General features: G+C 37.8%; 1 protein-coding gene, 1 long non-coding RNA gene and 1 pseudogene across 2 annotated transcripts; 2 read left to right on the top strand and 1 right to left on the bottom strand.

Annotated features, from left to right (window-relative positions):
- Window positions 1-744: 744 nt before the first annotated feature.
- Window positions 745-6,694, top strand: LOC112183005 (annotated as a pseudogene).
- A 1,351-nt stretch (window positions 6,695-8,045) lies between these two features.
- On the top strand, window positions 8,046-8,873 carry LOC112174628 (putative ripening-related protein 1). Its single transcript, XM_024312430.2, has one exon. The coding sequence runs from the start codon at window positions 8,313-8,315 to the stop codon at window positions 8,871-8,873; it is 561 nt and encodes a 186-aa protein (XP_024168198.1). The 5' UTR covers window positions 8,046-8,312.
- A 621-nt stretch (window positions 8,874-9,494) lies between these two features.
- On the bottom strand, window positions 9,495-12,972 carry LOC121050517. The gene is made up of 3 exons (XR_005803213.1): window positions 12,577-12,972; window positions 11,291-12,331; window positions 9,495-9,916 (listed from the first exon to the last, which is right to left on the bottom strand). It is a non-coding gene; the product is annotated as an uncharacterized LOC121050517 (long non-coding RNA).
- Between the last annotated feature and the right edge of the window lie 4,825 nt (window positions 12,973-17,797).

The following is a 17,797-nucleotide window of genomic DNA, read 5'->3' as shown; positions in this document are numbered from 1 at the left end:
AGTATTAGTTTTGGCGCTGGGTAGATGCATTTTTTATTCAGACGACACAGATAAATAATTTAGTTGTAGGAACTTACAATCGTCACATATAAGTTGATAAAAATTTATTCATTTGGGGGGGGGGGGGGGGATTGAGTGGCATTTTGGGACACATCCAAACCATCCCAATATATCTTCCTCACTTGGACAACGCAAAGTAAAAAAAATGTTGTATGATATTTTGCAATCTACTCTCATACAACAGAATTAACTATTCTGTTGTACTATATAATACCAATTTGGAGCCAAATTTGAGTCAAAGAAAAATATGTGAATAAAATGGTGTACAATCTAAAAGCCCATCAAGTTTCCATTAGAAAAAAGAAACACTAGATACCTATAACTCTTCACTAGAAAAACGAGTACATAGAAAATCCCACTTTGCTTGAGTCTTAACTTTTTCAGGCTTGTTTGCTTCTGGTGAGGTTTTCAGAAGAGTCCGGTGGGTGGCGACCTGTGACCAGAATTCGACGGCCAGTGACAAGGATCCGGCAAAGCCTCTTATGGTTTCTCTCTCTCTCTCTCTCAGTAACAAAATGGAAAGGGTAAAATGGTATTAAAAAAATAAAAAACAAATTTTTATGGGGGATTAGGGAAGACCTGCTTAGAATATTTTGGGTAAGAGTGAATTAAAAAAGCTTAATGAGATAAATGGGAATTAGTCAAGTTCCTTCTTCTTCTGCTCCCCCCCCCCCCCCCCCCCCCCTCTCTCTCTATTTCTTAACGGGGAGTGCTTGATCGGTTTGGTTAATCAGATACAGAGGGCCTGTACTGTGCTCGGCGACTACGGTGGTGGCAATAGCACTTTCTCATCCTCGTGGGAAGCCCTGCCTTCTGTTGCCGTCGTCGGCGGCCAGGTCAGCTTCTCCATTTTCTCTTCAGATTGATTATAATAGCGGAGAAATGGTAGATTTTCTTTTTGTTCTAAAGTTACTTTTATTCTCCCGATAAATCTGGACAATTTGAGGAATCATATCTGAGTATACAGAGTTTAGAGTTGGCCACCTGCTCACATTTCATGACCTCCTTTGATTAGTATGAGAGCAAGTTGAGTTCACATTACACATGTTTTTAATTTTGTTTGAAAGAACATCCTAATATGTTTTCTCTTGGTTAGTCTATTATGAACAGTATGAGCTTGTTTGCCATTTGATTTTTACCTTTTTTTTTTCTTTGTTAATTAATGTTCTTGATAAACCTCTCTGTCATCAGTTAGAGCTACAAGAGAACGGAATTTTTGTAGAGATGATGGAATTGCTACATATAACTTCAGTTGTTTCAAGATATCGCTATGCCGAAACTAATTTATTGCTGTCTTTCTGCAGCCGCGGTTCGGAAGGAAATTCAGGATGAAACTGATAAGACTAGCAGGAAGGTCAAAAATGATATCTTCTGTTCCTATCCATCTCAGTATCTACTCGCCCAACGGTGTGTTGCTACTACTACTACTATTTATATTACTGTTTTTTTCTTTAGTTTCCTTAATTTTTGATAAGGTCCCTGAGAACCCTAGTCATACGGAATCGTTGGTGAAATTGTGAAACTCTTCTACCGTTCATATTACTCTATTGTTTCTATCTGCATCTTCTCGCATGTTAATATGATATTGTGGCTTGTCATTCTTGTGCCCACACCGCCTGTATTTCCAGAAATAATTGTTCATTGCAGTTTTCTCAGATGATTATTTTGCATATAAACCGCTTAATACTTGTAGAACGTATAGAAAACAAGATGATGATTTCTCTAAGTTTTGGGGCTGTAGCAATTCCTAAGATGTGTACATATACATACATACATATATATATATATATATATATATATATATATATACAGAGCTTCTCCGGTGCGGACGTCCGCACTTTTTGCTTAGGTGCGGATTTCCGGTTTTGACCCACTTTCCGATCACATTTTCACATCTTAGCCGTTCAGTTTTTAGGTCATAATGTATAGATCACCTCTACAAAATTTCAGCCAATTTGGTGATCGTTAAGGCATCCAAAACTGCAATTTACCATTATAAATACGAACGGTTCCGGTTCGACAGATTCTGTCCGTTCGTGTAAATTGCTATTTTGGATGCCTTAACGATCATCAAATTGGCTGAAATTTTGTAGAGATGATCTATACATTAGGATCTAAAAACTGAACGGCTAAGATGTAAAAATGTGATCAGAAAGTGGGTCAAAACTGGAAATCCGCACCTTTTTCTTCGGTGCGGATATCCGCACTTGAGCAAACTTTTATATATATATATATTCTTAGAATTATCAAAGGAAGTTATATTTGCAAATTCTTATACATCAAGTTTGCAATATTGAGTGATCTAGCTTCCCCCCATTTAAAACTTCTAGATATTGTACTTTTCTTAATTATGCATAATATTCACTTTTCCAAATTCCTGTTTGTTTTCATTCCAGTGTTAATTATATATTAAACTGTTGTTCTGCGTGATGTGATTTTATTTGTCACTCATCAATAAGGCAGTTATTATTTTCAGAGGGCCAGCCTGAAAGTATTGTTGAAGATATTGAAAACATGGTTCGATCTTATGTTGAGAAGGTAATAAATTATGAAGTCATAAAGCCACACAAACACAGTCATACATGCATGCACAATTATAGAAGTTATGGAGTGTACACATTGAAAAAAAAAGAAAAAAAGAACACAATAATCTTGAGGTCAGATGGACTGAAACATGCAATTATCGTTGATTAAAGGAATTATTTTCACTGTGCTTTTGAATTTTTTTTTGAGCAAATAATGTAATTTCTCTTTCTCACTTGTTATGTGCTTTAGTTTTATCATAATACCATTATTTTGCTTTCAGTATACTACTAGACATTAGACAGCTAAAGCTTAAGTTGTTAGGGAATTGATCACTAATTTATGTCAACTTAACATGTATATATTAAACTCCTTGGTTTCAGCACACTGTGAAGGGAAATATATTACAACATTAACATAGCGAGCTAGACAAGTGTTCTACCATCTTTTTTCTCATTATCTGTTATGATCAAGTCATTTGGTATAGAGTGCAAATAGGGTTTCCTATTCTTGGTGGCATCTGTGTATTTCCATCTATTCCATCTTATTTTTCACATGATGAACATCAATTGTGTTCTGATTGGTGATTTTGTGCTTATTGTAGCCTAATAGCATCATACTATCAATATCTCCAGCCAACCAATCACTACATCTGATGCTACCGAACTTGCATGGGAAGTGGATGCAGCAGGTATACCCTGTTTACTTTGTTAGAGTAAACCGTTTCCCTTGCTTGTGGACTGTCCTACAGTTAATTTGTCTCATGCACTTATATTATAACTTGCACACAGGTGAACGAACGTTTGGGGTGATGACAAAGCTTGATTTGATGGGCAAAGGAACTAATATTGTGGATGTATGTTTCTCTGTTCTGTACCATCTTCACAAATGATTTTTGCAATGAGCAAGCTAATGTTTAGTTGCATTATAAATCTGAAAATAGTTGGGTCATAATTAGCTAGTTGCATTTGCATTCCAAATACAACAGTTTTCAACCATAAGGCATATATTGTTTTAAAAGGATGTGATCTGTAAAACTCTCTTATCGTTTTCTTTACATGTTCCCATGCTTGTTGCATGCATGACCTTTGCACTCATTGCTTGATATAAAGCTCTGTATTAAAAACAAAGAAATATTAGTAATATTAATTTCTTACATGTTTAACCCAAAAGGTTATTGAAGGAAGATCTTATCGCCTGCAACGTCCTTGGGTTGGAATTGTAACTGTTCCCAAGCAGATATTATTAAAACTACGGACATGATTGTCGCAAGGTTCAAGGAACATGAGTACTTTGCAACCAGTTCTGACTATGGGCACTTGGCTAATAGAATGGGTTCAGACTTAAGAGTACCTTGCTAAACTTCTGTCATAGGTTTGAGCGCTAATATCTTTGCTGCAATTAAAAGTATGTTGCTCCTTCAATAAAGTATCCATTTTGATGATTTGATCTTGTTTATAGCAATTGGAGTCTGTAATTAGGGCTCGTATCCCAAGTATCACATCCTTGATTAACAAAAGCATTGATGAACCTGAATCCGAGATGGACCATCTTGGTAGGCCTATAGCCGTTGACGCTGGGGTGAGTTAACTCTATTTTGCAAATTTCATCATGTATAATCTTGGGTAATTTTGAGTTTGTAACCAAGACTTTGTATTGTAGGCTTAGTTATACACTATCCTGGAACTTTGCCCTGCATTTGACCGAATATTTAAAGAGCATTTGAGGGAAGATTTGTTCATAAAACTTTCAATTTTGGCTCATCAGTGTATTTGGAATTTAGTGTTTTCAGATGCAAAATTTTTGTAGAACTACAATACCATTTTGCAGTCGAAGTTGAAATGGAGCCTATATTGTTAATTTGTTTAAAAAATATGATTTTTTTATGGGGGATTTAACTTTAATATATTCTTTGCATACTTAACTATGAATCTCTTTAGTAAATATGGCAAATTCATCTGAGATGACTTGTGCATTATACAGGAAACTTAATATAATTGTTCTATATCTAATCAGAATGCTTAATAACAACGTACTGGTTTCTCGGGCAAAGAATTACATAAGAAAAGTCTTTAACAGCCAAGGTTTGACAATTTGTAGTAGTCAGTACTGGCTTCTTGGTGGCAGAGCTAATCTTTAGTTTCTAGCTGAATAATTCATGTAGTGGACATAAAATGCATTGGTATAACACGGACTTATGTCACGTTTTTGTATTGTTAAATGGACATGATATGGATTGGTATGCATTGGTTGTTTCTTTTATCTATCAATCAGAAAACAGGGTTTGATAGAGAATCAAACTTGCATTACCCGTCAGTGGAATTGGTTTATTTCTTTCACGAAAAAAAAAAAAATCATCCATAATAGTACTCTGACTATAACTTTGTGCTTGATTTTGTCATAATAGGCGACCCGGGGGTTATAGGATTTATGGTGTCTTTGACAACCAGCTGCCTGCTGCTTTGAGGAGGCTTCCATTTGATCGACATCTGTCTATGCAGAATGTAAGGAGAGTGGTTTCAGAGGCTGATGGTTATCAGCCTCACTTAATTGCCCCAGAGCAAGGTTACCACCGCCTTATTGAGGGATCACTGAATTATTTTAGAGGCCCAGCTGAGGTTTCTGTTGATGCTGTAAGTATTCATTGTTGGCAATCTCCAGTATTAAATGATTTTCTGAAGTTTATTCAGTAGTTAAGAACTTTTGTTAAGTCTTTATCTTTGACTGGCTGAAAATCCATACTCTAGGTCCACTTTGTCTTGAAAGAACTTTTTTTTTTTTTTTTTTAGAGTTTGTGTCTTGAAAGAACTTGTGAGGAAGTCATTAGTGGAAACTCAGGTAAACAGAACCTTTATTAGGTTTGCAGCTTAACAAGTGCTCTTTCAGTGATAAAGAGATTAATGATTTTGATGTTTGTGACTCATAGGAAATGAGACGGTTTCTGACTCTGCAAGCTGAAATAGCTGCTGCAGCTAATGAAGCATTGGAAAGGTTCTGTGATGAGAGTAAGAAGGCAGCTTTGTGGACATGGAATCCTCATACTTGACTGTGGATCTCTTTCGAAGACTTTCACAGGAAGTGGAGAAACCAGTTGGCCCAGGAGGAAAACCAGGAAACCCGGGAGGATATCCAGCTGCCAATGCTGCTGTGGACCGCTATTCAGAGGGTCACTTTCAGAGGATAGGATCGAACATGTCCTCTTATGTGAGAATGGTGTCTGAGAGACTGAGGAATATGATTCCCAAGGCTGTCGTTCACTGTCAAGTCAGGGAGGCAAAAATGGCATTGCTAAATCACTTCTATTTAGAAAGAGAAAGGCTCTCTCTCTCAATACACACAAGCACACGCTCTTGGAGCTCATTGACTTCTAAGGGTCATGCAGTATATAAATAATTAAGTTGAAGACTTATTGGAAAGTTAACATGATTACAGCCTTTTAAAACTTTCCTCAGATGTTTACTGTTGTATTTCATGTCAGCCAGGATTTTCATCAGTATATTGTGTGGAGCTTGGTAGACTTCAAGCTTGTTTTTACTGCTCTTTTTATATGATGTTGTTCTCTAGTATCTAACTGTTCAGTGGTTCAAGATTATTGTGATGCAAACTGTTAGTTTCAAAAGCAGGGCTTCCATTGGTGAATGCACCTTCAAGCATGAGTTGTTATTTATATTCTCAAGCCTTGATTATTTGGGTTGGGATTAATTTGTATTTATTCTGGTTTAAGTTAATGGTTTCTTTGGCTTGTTTTTCGGGGTAAGCAGTTGGGTCAGATGCTTGATGAAGATTTGATGGAGAGGAGACTACAGTGTGCTAAAAGGCTTGAATTATACAAGTCAGCTAGGGATGAGGTTGATTCTGTATCATGGGTCCGCTGATCTTTGTTTCTGAATTTCATCATGGTTTCTGCTACGGGAGTTTTTTTGTCTTTTCATCTGATTATGTTCTTGACCCAAGTTGTCATGCTTTGGGACGGAGGTGGTGAATTCTAGATTTATTATTTGATTATATTTGCTGTATTTATATTTTGTATATCTGTAAAACGTATGTAATGTATTCTATTGCTCATAAAGTTTTTCCCTAATTGAATACAATAATAGCCACTAGATATCAATGATGCACGGTGAAGATTCCTCCTGAATCCAGAACCTAATTGCAAGGAAATAGTAGCATACAGTAAGTATAACCTGGGAAACCGCAGCTGCACAGACGACTCCTCCAACCACTTCCCTAAATCTCATTTTCTCATTCCTTGTTTATTTGATATATGCTTAAATCTTTATCACTAATTAACTGAAAGATTATGCAAACACGATTTAAAAATGGTGTCCGGTTCTTTTGCCTGCTATTGTACATTTGTACGTCTTGAGCTCTTTTGGTCTAGTGACACTGCTACATCTCCAGAATCTTATATGCAAGATTTGGTAACTCTTTTGGTGCCTGTAAAAATTATGCCACTGGAAGCTGCCAGCCTAGCACTTGAATAATTCTACTGCGAGGAAATGCTTCATCTTTGTATTGACTCAGAGTCAGAGGTTTGGTGATCCATGTCCAAGAATCAGCTAAGCATTGTTGGTTGATGCACAATTTGCATTGATACTGGATTGCAAAGTGTACATAATTCGGATCATCTACTACATAGACGTCGAATCCACTGCCATTTGATACATGTCGAATGTTACCTATAGTCTATACCACTAGGACCAGGGCACATCCTTCTATAATTACTATTTCTGAGTAGCATATGCAGGAAATATTGAATTTGTAATTACAGATCCTAGGGTAAAATAGTTGAATTCAGGATTTAATCCATGTAATCTTAGCAAAAAAGACAACAAAAAGATTAATACATAGAAGCTCAACCTGATTTGCATGATTTGTTCTGGGATTTGTCTCCAAATTATGAAAAGTACCAGGTTTTTCCACCCTTTTTGTTTATTATAAGAATTGGAGTGAAGCACTCCTGCACACCTAGTCAAGTCAGTTGATCTGTTTTCATGAAAAATTAGAAGTAAATTTCAAAAAGATTGAATACCACCTATATAAATTCAAGTGATCAAAATCAGTTCTGTTAAGTGAAATACTGCTAAACTGCAAGCTATAGTTGGTTGCAATTTTTTTATGTGTATAGGAATCTATCAATACTAGATGTTCAAGTATATGTCCCTTTGAGGGTGAAGACTAACTTGAAGGCCAAGAAGGACAGGGAAAAAGTTAATGAAAACCATAACAAGGCATTTCTTTCAAATTTCTTTAGATATAAGAAAGTGCCATTAGACGACATTATTTTCACAAGGAGGAAAACAAAGAAGATGTCACACTCAGATGAAAACAAAACAAGAGCAATGATTTGTTAAGTAGAGATTTTCACAACAGTGCTCCCTTTATTGGAGAAAATGGCGCTTTGAAAGCAATAGTTTTTATAACAATATTCAAAAGATGCAACAGTCCTGAGGCTAAACCTCACTATCTATACAAATTCTTAATAAACAAAAGGTGAGGACACCATTGTAGTCTCAAGTAGAAGCTGACACATGGTTTCACAGCATATTTACAAGTGAGGTCTTCGTTACGTTGATGGAGTGTAATACCCAACTGCTTTGCAAAAAATATGTTGAACAATCGATCGGTACTTTCTGGTATTCTGATAGCTATAAATACATATCCGCAATTGCTTTTAAGCATCAATCTACAAGCAAAGAGATATACAGGGAAAGGAAAACAGAGAGAAAATGACTAGCTTATTTTCAAAAGGGTCTGTTCTAGTCATTCTCCTTTTAGCAATTTGCTTGGTTAGTGCAGCTCAGCAATGTCGCCCAAGTGGAAGAATCAGAGGAAGGAAACCACCACCTGGACAATGTAACCAGGAGGATGACTCTGACTGCTGTAAAGCTGGAAAAATGTACCCAACCTACACTTGCTCGCCACCCATGTCTGGTAACACCCAGGCATACCTCACTCTCAACAGCTTTGAGGCAGGTGGTGACGGAGGAGGCCCATCCGAATGTGACAGCAAGTATCACAATGACAATACTCCAGTTGTTGCATTATCCACCGGATGGTACAACGGTGGATCAAGGTGCCTTAACAACATCAGCATTAGTGGTAATGGGCGTAGCGTGGTGGCCATGGTGGTGGATGAGTGTGACTCTACTGAGGGATGTGATGCTGACCATGATTATCAGCCTCCTTGTCCCAACAACATTGTTGATGCCTCCAAGGCTGTCTGGAAAGCCTTGGGTGTATCTAAGGACAATTGGGGCGGCTTGGATATCACATGGTCCGATGCTTAGTTACATTAGAGTTTCTCCAAGTTGTTGCTTATTTTCTTTCTTCTTTGGGGTTTGATTCTGCTTATTTTTGTTGTATGCGTGCGTCTATGTGTGTGGAATGTATCATATGTACATTATAGAAAGTTAATATAGAAGACTTCTGTTTATGTGAACAAACTAAATCTTCTGTGATATTTTACTTGAAAGGATCTAGTTGTGAAATATAGAATGGACTTGAAACTTCTATGCTTTCTAATGAAACTAATTTGAGTCATATATCGAAGTTAATGCATCATATGTCCCTTTCTGAAACTCGCATATTTATTCACTAACAATATCCCCTTTGTATAATTTGAGAAACTGTATGTATTCTCGACAATCCAAACCTTTAATCTCAGTTCAAAGATCATCCCACCATATTAATATTCCCAGATCATTTATTTTTCAAACTCAAAGATAACTAGTATCAAATGAACATTATCTCTGAATCAAGTATTGCCAGCTAAAACTGTAATACAGCCTTCTATGCATTTCTAATCAGAGCATTATAACAAATTCTCCTAGTTTGACTATAAAGACATTTCTTGACAAACACACTTTCAACTTTTTTTTCTAGAAGAAAGATAAATTATTTCATGAGACTTCAGTAACAATCAATTTCAATTTAAGAACATTAAAGGTCATATAATGAGATTCTGACCAAAATGATATCTGTCAAATATTAAAATTTTACAGATAACACCCAAACCATTCTGCCTTGTAAAGGCACAAGTGAAACAGGAGCCCAAATATCTGGGAAACAGCAGCTGCATAAACGACTTGTACAACCGCTTCCCCAAATCTCATCTTCTCCTCATTCCACAATACAAATTTGCAGCACTCTAAAGAGGATGTGAGATTGTCTTATACAGTGGCTTAGCCATCCATTCTCAGCCGTACCCTGCCACAAGGAATATGGCTCCCAATGATATCTCCTATGAAGTTCTTTATTGCCCGATCAAATTGCTCCCACCTCCATTCTCCTTCCATCTACCCACCAACTCCTAGCTTACTAAGTTATCTTTCTGTAAAAGCAACTCCTTTCGGTCAGAATTGAAATTTTAAAGTTCCTTCAAAACTACCAATGGTGTATCCATGAGGTAGAACTACAAAATTAAAATGAAAGAATATTTGTGGTACATGGACAATTATTGCAATGCACTTCCCATGTTAGTGGATGACAAAATCTTATTGCCACTATATAAAAAGTCTTATCTATCCTTGCCGCATTACTAGCTAACCAGCCTAATGCTGCTACTGAAACAGGCCAAGAACTATACCCAAGAAAGCTGATTTTCCCCTCACATTTCCTTCAATAGTTTTCGCTCATATATGTTTCTAATTTTTGTTAAAGCAAACTACAAGTCATTGAAAATGAGAATGCACAGAACAGTGGACAATGAATCCACAAGCTAAAGCTGACAAAAATCAAGAAACCAGTAAAAAGTCAAAGGCAAACCATGATTCCAAAATTTCATTATATGTTTCTAACTTTAGAGAAGCATTTGTATTACCATCCTCATAAATTATCCTTCATGCCCAGTATAGAGTTAGAGTTAGACTTGTACTTTACTATTCCAAAACATAAAAAAATTGTAAATATTGTCAGACAATGAATTCTTGCCACTTGAATGGTAACTCAAGAGATCCAAAATTATTATAAACTTGTAAGTCGTTCTTCAACAATTGAAACACAAGAAGCATATGCATTACCATATCTTTCTAATATTAAAGAAGCATGTGCATTACCATCCTTATACATTATCCTTCATGCCTTGTAACAGACTTGGACTTAGACTAGTACTTCTACTATTCCAAAATGCAGAAAGATTATAATAAAGTCAGACACAATAAAGACTAGCCAAATGAGTGGTAGTTGAGAGATCCAAAATTATTGTAACTTCTAAGTGATGCTTCAATAAGTATTCCTATAATAACGATCAAACACACCAGCCATATTTATTAGAAAAAGGAAAAAGTGCATCAAAAATGAGCACAACTAAGAATTTGTGGGACTTGACCATGGAACTTATCAATGACATTACATATCCTTCTAAATGGTGTGTAGTTGATCTAGTTTGAGTATCATACATGCACAAATAGTTAATTTTTTCTTTTTATTAATGTAAGAAGAACTCAGAAGAACCCATGATTCATGAAATTGTGATATACTAGATGTGTTGCTAGAACTCTAACATTTCTCCTTTAGTTCTTCACCATATCTCTCTGTCACCATTCCTCACCCTTTTCCCTTCAGGTGTTCTTTGTGTTCTTTTCAAGAACAAGATCAGTTTCAGGTCTTCTATAAATTTTAGACCCACTATTAAAAATACTATCTATTTGATAAATTACTAATTAAATAGAGCAAAGACAAAAGAGAAACAAAGTTGATTTGTTACCTCGTGACCTTTACAGAAGGAGAAAATGAGTCCAGTCCTTGACAATTGTTCTTGCATCCTAATTCCCACTCTTTGCTATGAATCCATGACTGCCTCCACATTCAATTTCAGTAACTCTATCTGCTGCTGCCCAAATCATTCTTGCAGTCTCATCACCACTGAACTCTTTGTCCAATTTTCCATCAGCCTCTTATCGGAAAAGGATTTCATAAATTAGATCCCTCCTAATACCTGAATCTTTTATGCAACCATGATTAACAGAATGGTTCTTCTAACAACTACAGAGCAAGCATAGGAACTTCTATTTTAATAGCTGAATTCCAGTCTACACATGCAATAGCGAGAAAGTGTTAATTCTGTATAGGACACAATGATGGAAAGGACAAGTATAACCTAAAAAACAGATTTTTCAACTACCCTTTTGAACTTTACTTGGTGCCTGGATTTCTTCTCAATCTGAACATAAGGATACAGAACTAGTATCCAGCATAGGACCTTTTTCTATCTTTGGGTGGTGGTTCAAATTCAAGATATATTGCAAACCACAGAAAGATTCTAATAAAGCCGCAATCAAGAAAGAGTTGCAATATGAATGGTGTTTCAGACGTCCACAATCATGGAAAACTTGAATCATGACTATGGCTTGATAAAAGGTTTTTTTTTTTTTTTTTTTTTTTTTTTTTAAGTTCTGATACATCCACCATAACTAGTCCCAGAAACCACTCCCTTGTTAAGGAATAGAGAAGCACAACCAAAGAGGAGTTGATGGCCTTCAAAAAGCAGAGAACCTAAAATGATGATGGACACAAAAACCAAGACTATGACCTTTTAACTTTTTTTTTTTTTTCCTCTCATTATCTGAATTGACGCAGCAAGCAAGTGGTATACAGACATAAAACAAAATTAGCTTGTATTAATAAATACATATGCTAATTCATAAAAATGTGAATACTAAACTCATCTCTTTCTCCTCCCAGCTGGGCATGTCTCTTTTTTTCTTCGTCTCCTCTCTTTTTCTCTTGGTCCGTAGAACCCAAATCTCTGAAAAACCAAAAGCCACTATTATGCAAACTATAATAGGAAATCAATGATACACAATCGATCTCTCACTCGACCAAATATGCCTAAACTTCTCATGCTATACCCAATTGAATAAAATGAGCAGAAATCAAAGAGCAAAAAGAACCCAATTGAAATCAAGACTGAGAAACTTTAATGTAAAATCCAATCCAATCCAAATTACGAACTCATAAACTAACTGAGAAGAATCAAGGAACTCTACTTACAGGAGACTTGTTCTTTGGACCTCAACAATGATGGCAAGCCCTTCTCTGCAAATGGCATAACACGAATATCCAAGTAAATCCCTCCTCTTCCACACTCACTCGCTGATTGATTCTTAGTTAATTTTCATTTTGATAACATGTTGATGCCTCCAAGGCTGTCTGGAAAGCCTTAGGTGTATCTGAGGACGACTGGGGTCACTTGGATATCACATGGTCTGACGCTTAGTCTAATGTTTCTCCAAGTTGTTGCTTATTTTCTTTTTTATTTGGGGTTTGATTCTGCTTTTTTGTTGTTGTTGTATATGTGTGTCTATGAATGTAGGATGTATGATATGTACATTGTAGAAAGTTAATATAGAAGACTTCTGTTTATGTGAACATACTAAATCTTCTGTGATATCTTAGATCCTTTCAAGTTGTTGTGGAATATAGAACAATATCAAACATGGACTTGTATCCCCCCTTTTCTTTTCGTATGATTTTGCGATTACTTCCATGTTCTCTAATAAAACTGAGTGCCAAGTCATATGTATGCTCAACAATTCAAGCACAAAATTTCAATTTTTTTTTTTTAACCTTTTTTTATAGAAAAAACAAAAATTTATAGTAAAAGTAGTACCGTAATGACTCACACACAAAAATATTCAAAAATAGCTATAATCACTCACCTTTAGTAACTCAATTATTACTATTGATGAGATTCGAACTTGGGTGGGCTTAATATTTGTTAAAACACTAAACCAAACCTGCAAGTCCTTAACATATGTATATATTACCAAGTTTGTATGTAGATCCTCCCTTGCTAGGAAGTGTTAAATTACACAATAAAATTGCTCGCACCTCCTCTCTCCTTTAGCCACCAAATCCCATCTTACTAAGATCTCATTTTGTAAATGCAATTGCTTTATGTTAGAATTGCGATTCAAAAATTCCTTCAAAACTCAATACTACCAATGGTTAACCCAAGGATTGAAATATCTGTGATATTTCTGATATATTTTCCGATATCTCTCTTTTTAGAAGGACTGATATATCATATGGGGAATTATCTTCCACAGTTTCTGTGAAATTTCTTCGATACAGTCAAGTATTCCTGATATATTAAATATTAGGGATATATTCTCAATAAAATGAAGAAATATCTATGCATTATGACAATAAATCCCGCGGCAAAGCGCAAGCAAGTTTTCCAGTATATATACATATTAATTCATGAATTATGATACATATAAAAAAAGGGGCCGTGACCACTTACCCAATTTTAACCAAAAAATTGCCCACTTGCTCCACTAAGGGTTTTTTGACCCCATTTACCCAATCTAACTTCTACTGACATAATTACCCTCATTTTAATCTCTCTCCTCCCCCCTCACCGATCTCTCTCTCTCTCTCTCTCTCTCTCTCTCTCTCTCTCTCTCTCTCTCTCTCTCTCTCTCTCTCTCTCTCTCTCTCTCTCTCTCTCCCTCCGGTGCGGCGTCGAAATTAGGATTAGCGTTTTCTCTCTCCGGTGCGGCGTCGAACTCCAGATCATGCCTGAAGCTCTCTCTCCGGTGTGGCGGTGCGGCGTCGAACTCCGAATCACGCCTGAAGCTCTCTCTTTCCACCGGCGGGGCGGCCTCGAACTCCAGATCTTGCCTGAAGCTCTCTTTTCACCTCCGGTGCCGCGTCGAACTCCGGAATCACCCTGAAGCTCCAGTCAGAACTATCAGAGTTTAACTAAGTCTAGATGCAGAGCATCGACGGCAAGGCCGATAACAGGTTGGTGTAGACCATTGCTTTGCTTATGCTGCTCTTCGCAATTCCGTTCACTGTTTCTGCTATGGGTATCGGGCCTCACCCATCTTCAATCTGTTTTGTCCATGGCAATTCCCTTCACTGCTTCTGCAATGGGTTTCGGGCTTCACCTATTGAAGTCGGAGAAGGGAGATCCGCAACCGTCGAAGTCAATGATGGGAGGAGAAGAAGAAGTGGGTGCCCAGAGCATTTTCTGGGTGCCCGGACTTTTTTTTTTTTTCCGGCTTCCTGAGTTTTTTTTTTTTTTTTTAATTTTTTTCGGCAGTAGACACATTATTAGCCCCCAGTAGACTTTGATACGATGGACAGGGATCACTATAGTGTGGTGTTTTGATAAGTTACCTGTTGTTTTCTGTGTATTAAAGTCAAATTATCTGTGAATCCTACAAAATGGTGCATTTTTGGTGGTCTATTGGGAGGCAGTAGAGACATTGGACTTTGTATTGGGGGGCAGTAATATGATTACTGGGGGGCAGTAATATGATTATAAATTGATCAATTGTGCCTGTAGTGTATTCATTTTGGTTTTGGGAGTTCATACAATTCACTGGACGGCAATAATATGATTTTTGGAAGGCAATAATATGATTACTGGGGGGCAGTAATATGATTACTGGGGGGCAATAATAGCCGGATTCCTGTCATCGGTCGCCGGATTTCGGTTACCGGTTTCTGGAATCCGGTTACCGGTCGCCGGAGTCCGGTCACCGGTCGCCAGAGTCCGGTCACCGGTCGCCGGAGACCGCGCCGGCCACTGGTCACTGGAGCACAGCAAGGTGGAAGGTGACTTCTCTCTCTAAGTGAGAAAGAAGGAGAGGGCAAAAAAGTCTCAAGAAAAAAGAAAAAAGAATTAATTGGGTAAAGGGGAAATAATCCCTTAGAGTGTTTTGGGTAAATGGGGTTAAAAAACAGTTGGTGGAGCAAGTGGGCAATTTTTAGCCTAAAATCGGGTAAATGATCATTTTCCCATAAAAAAAAACATCAAAAGTGTTGGTTTCAGAAGATGGTTATTTCTTTTAAAAAAAGAATCCTTTTAATGACCCATTTTTTTGTTTCTTTTCCAGCGATGCTTTTGTTTTCAATATCAGTAGCGTTTTCATTTATATTAGAAATTCATATATGCTACATATGATAAATTTTTTTATTTTATTTTATTCATGCAGATGCACCTAAGCTGCGCTTTCTCTTCTTTACTCTTACATTCTTTGAGAACTGTATTTTTTTTTTTTGTGAACAAAGTAACCAATCATTCATCTCAAGCCAGAATGGCACGGATACATATGTTCCCTTGCCAACTCTAAGGCAAGGTTAGGACATGGTATGTTAGTACCACTCATTAGGCAACCAGTGCTCATTTATTAAGAGCGACCCTATAAAACTATGAAATTAAACATAGTACATAGACGCATGCCAAAACATAGATACCCAAAACTCTTTGGACGTCAGCATCCACACTGATTTGGGCCTCCAAAATGTTCTTGTCACCGCACCATAGTCAACCCACAACTCTTCTTTGGACATCCAAAGCTTGCAAATTGCATAAGGCCACAGAAATGATCTGGGCACCCCGAACTTGGATTTGGGCATCCCAACTGATTTGTGTACCCCATAATTGGGCTCCCCTTCTCCTTCAACTACTCCGGCCACCACCAATAATGTCGCCGCCGCTTATATCACGTCAACTTGCACTCAAACCTCTGCCTGCGCCCTTGCCACCATCTCCGCCTACACACCCACTCTGGCGGCAACTGTCTCTGTCGCGGCCACCATCACTGTCGCACATACAAGTTGCAGTCTATCTTGTCTCCACCCCGGATGCTGAGACATGTCTCTCTACATTTGCATAGGTATCCAACATCGAGTATCACCAAGAATTCTGAATTTGAGAAGTCCCCGATGCGATCGAGTCCGTCCAATCTTCGCAAACTCATCTTCCCCGATATGCTTGCTTTGGCAATGAATCACCGATTTCACCACCATCCTCAGGTCCTATAGTTTGACAGTTAGAGACCCGAATAAAGAGATCCACTCTCTCCTAAGAGCAAGCCACCACTGCCACTTGGAAAAAAGCTCACAAGGCTCGTCCCTAGAGGTCTGCCGCGATCTAGACCGAACTTAATCAGGCAAGGATAAGAAACCTTGAAAGTTGCAAAACCTTCATGTTGTTGGGTGATCGCCTAGAAGAACCAGTGTTGGAGGGCTGATATTGGATTGTGGGAGGTAGGAGCGCGTTTCTCCACTTAGGATGGAGATCCGCAGCTGTCGCCATGTTTGGATCACCGAGCACAGGCTGCTAGCGTCATTTTTACTTTAATCAACTAATAATGGATTTGTTCTTTGATAACTGTATGAATGAATGAATGAATGAAAAAATATGAGGCCAATTAAATGATGTTGCTTAAAACTAAAACCTCATTTTGTTTTTTCACTTGTCTTTTTAGTAACCTTTTATTTTAAGCCATGTAAAATGAAGCCACAAGTAACCGCCGGCGGACCACTAACCCATGGTGGTGTCACCATATTCAGCCTAGCTAGAGAACAAAAATGTGGAGTGTTGGAGTTGCCTACACCAAAACTCTCAACTCTTTTTTTTATTTTCACCCTTTAACCCCATGGATTACAGCTCTAATTTTTTTGGTGGAAGATTAAAGCTCTTAATTTATTTGTGTATTATCATTCAAATTGTGATGCCCCGGAAATTCATAATTATTTTCTGAGGATTTTTCCAGAATTAATTTTATAACTATTGGACGGTTTCGTGGCTCGTGGATGGAGCGGAAGTGTTTCGGGCGAATAATTAATTGAAGAATATGGTTTTAGGGGGGTTGCCAAAGGTTGACTTTTTATTCGTTAGGATTCTCCGAAAACTTCCTTCACGAAAGTTGTAGAGCGCGTCGATACGAGTTCGTGGACATGTGGAACGCGAGAATCGGAGTTCGTATGAGGAAGTTATGGCTATTGGAAAAAGTTTCCATTTTAGTATATATAGGAAAAATCAGAAATATATTTTCATTTCCTCATTTCCTTTTCCGGAAGCCTTTTTCTCTCTCTCTCTTCTCTCTCGTCCGCTCCCTCAGTATCGAAGAAAACCGCCTGACCCGACCCGAACCCGGCCGATCCGACCCGACTTTTCCGGCCAACTGCGGCGGTCTCCGGCCTTGAAACTTGGCCAGCAGGGTCGTCTCCTCCGTCTGGTCGTCCCTCTGGTGTTCTCTTACGGCGATTCTCCGTCTCGGTGGCAGTTCAAGGCGGTGCAGACTGGAGAAATCGGACCCGACCGGAAAACACAGTTCCGACGTCGGCACGGCTTCGATTTTCTTGGGTTGAGTTCAGAACAAGCTCCCTGGTCGATCCATGGTGGTTGTTTGGATCGATTCACGTGAAACTTCGATCAACTCGGATTGGATCACTGTTCACGGCTTGTGAG

This window comes from Rosa chinensis, chromosome 1 (assembly GCF_002994745.2).
Source record: "Rosa chinensis cultivar Old Blush chromosome 1, RchiOBHm-V2, whole genome shotgun sequence".
NCBI lineage: Eukaryota > Viridiplantae > Streptophyta > Magnoliopsida > Rosales > Rosaceae > Rosa > Rosa chinensis.
Note: the sequence above shows the minus strand (reverse complement) of the source record. Positions and strands in the feature narration are given on the sequence as shown.

Coding starts and splice junctions, on each gene's coding strand:
- LOC112174628 (XM_024312430.2), top strand. CDS start 8,313: ATGACTAGCTTATTTTCAAAAGGGTCTGTTCTAGTCATTCTCCTTTTA.